General features: G+C 35.8%; 1 protein-coding gene and 1 long non-coding RNA gene across 2 annotated transcripts in view; both read right to left on the bottom strand.

Annotated features, from left to right (window-relative positions):
- LOC107618348 (dihydrolipoyllysine-residue acetyltransferase component 4 of pyruvate dehydrogenase complex, chloroplastic) overlaps positions 1 to 393 on the bottom strand; it is a gene marked incomplete in the record, with an annotated part of 3,707 nt that extends 3,314 nt beyond the window's left edge. Inside the window, 1 exon segment of the mRNA XM_016320382.2 lies at positions 1 to 393. Coding sequence (XP_016175868.1) covers positions 1 to 213 — 213 coding nt within the window.
- Positions 1 to 637, bottom strand: part of LOC110266412 — a 22,196-nt gene that overhangs the window by 10,701 nt on the left and 10,858 nt on the right. The window lies entirely within an intron of this gene.

Here is a 637-nt window from a genome sequence, read left to right as displayed (position 1 = left end):
GCCCTCGGATTTGATCCAAGAGACGATTTTGCCCTCAGTCATAGTGGAGCTGAGTGCGGGCATGAAGATTTCTCGGATCTTGGATTGGACAGTGAATGAAGTAGCGCGGCCTCGAGGGATTGGGAGAATGAAGCTGCGACGGCATGGGAGGAGGGATGTGGATGAGATTGAAGAGGAGAATGAGAGGGTGAATGGTGAAGGAGAAGAAGCCATTTGTGTGTTTGTGAATTGGGAATGTGATGAATGAATGTGTGAAGTGAGTGAACAGAGTAGAAAGAAAGAAAGAAAGAAAAATCTGGGCGGAGAGGACGAGGGAGAGATGCACGGTTTGTTCAGCTGCCTCTCTATGTTTCCATCGCCCAAATAATATTATTCATTCACTTCTCCTCCTTCTATGCTACACACTATGTCCAAAATCCCATTTTCTTTCATCTTGCTGTTTTATTATGTAATTAATTTTGATGTATTAATAAGTATAAGATTTTATTTGGGTGTTATTAAATTGTTTAAAAAATATTTTTTATTTTGTTGCATGTTTGATGAATTTAAAAAATAATAGAAAAAAAAACTTAGAGGTTATAATTTATATTTTTTAAAATGTATGTTTTATTTTAAAAAATATATTTTTATATAAGAG

Source organism: Arachis ipaensis, chromosome B09, assembly GCF_000816755.2.
Source record: "Arachis ipaensis cultivar K30076 chromosome B09, Araip1.1, whole genome shotgun sequence".
Classification (NCBI taxonomy): domain Eukaryota; kingdom Viridiplantae; phylum Streptophyta; class Magnoliopsida; order Fabales; family Fabaceae; genus Arachis; species Arachis ipaensis.
Note: the sequence above shows the minus strand (reverse complement) of the source record. Positions and strands in the feature narration are given on the sequence as shown.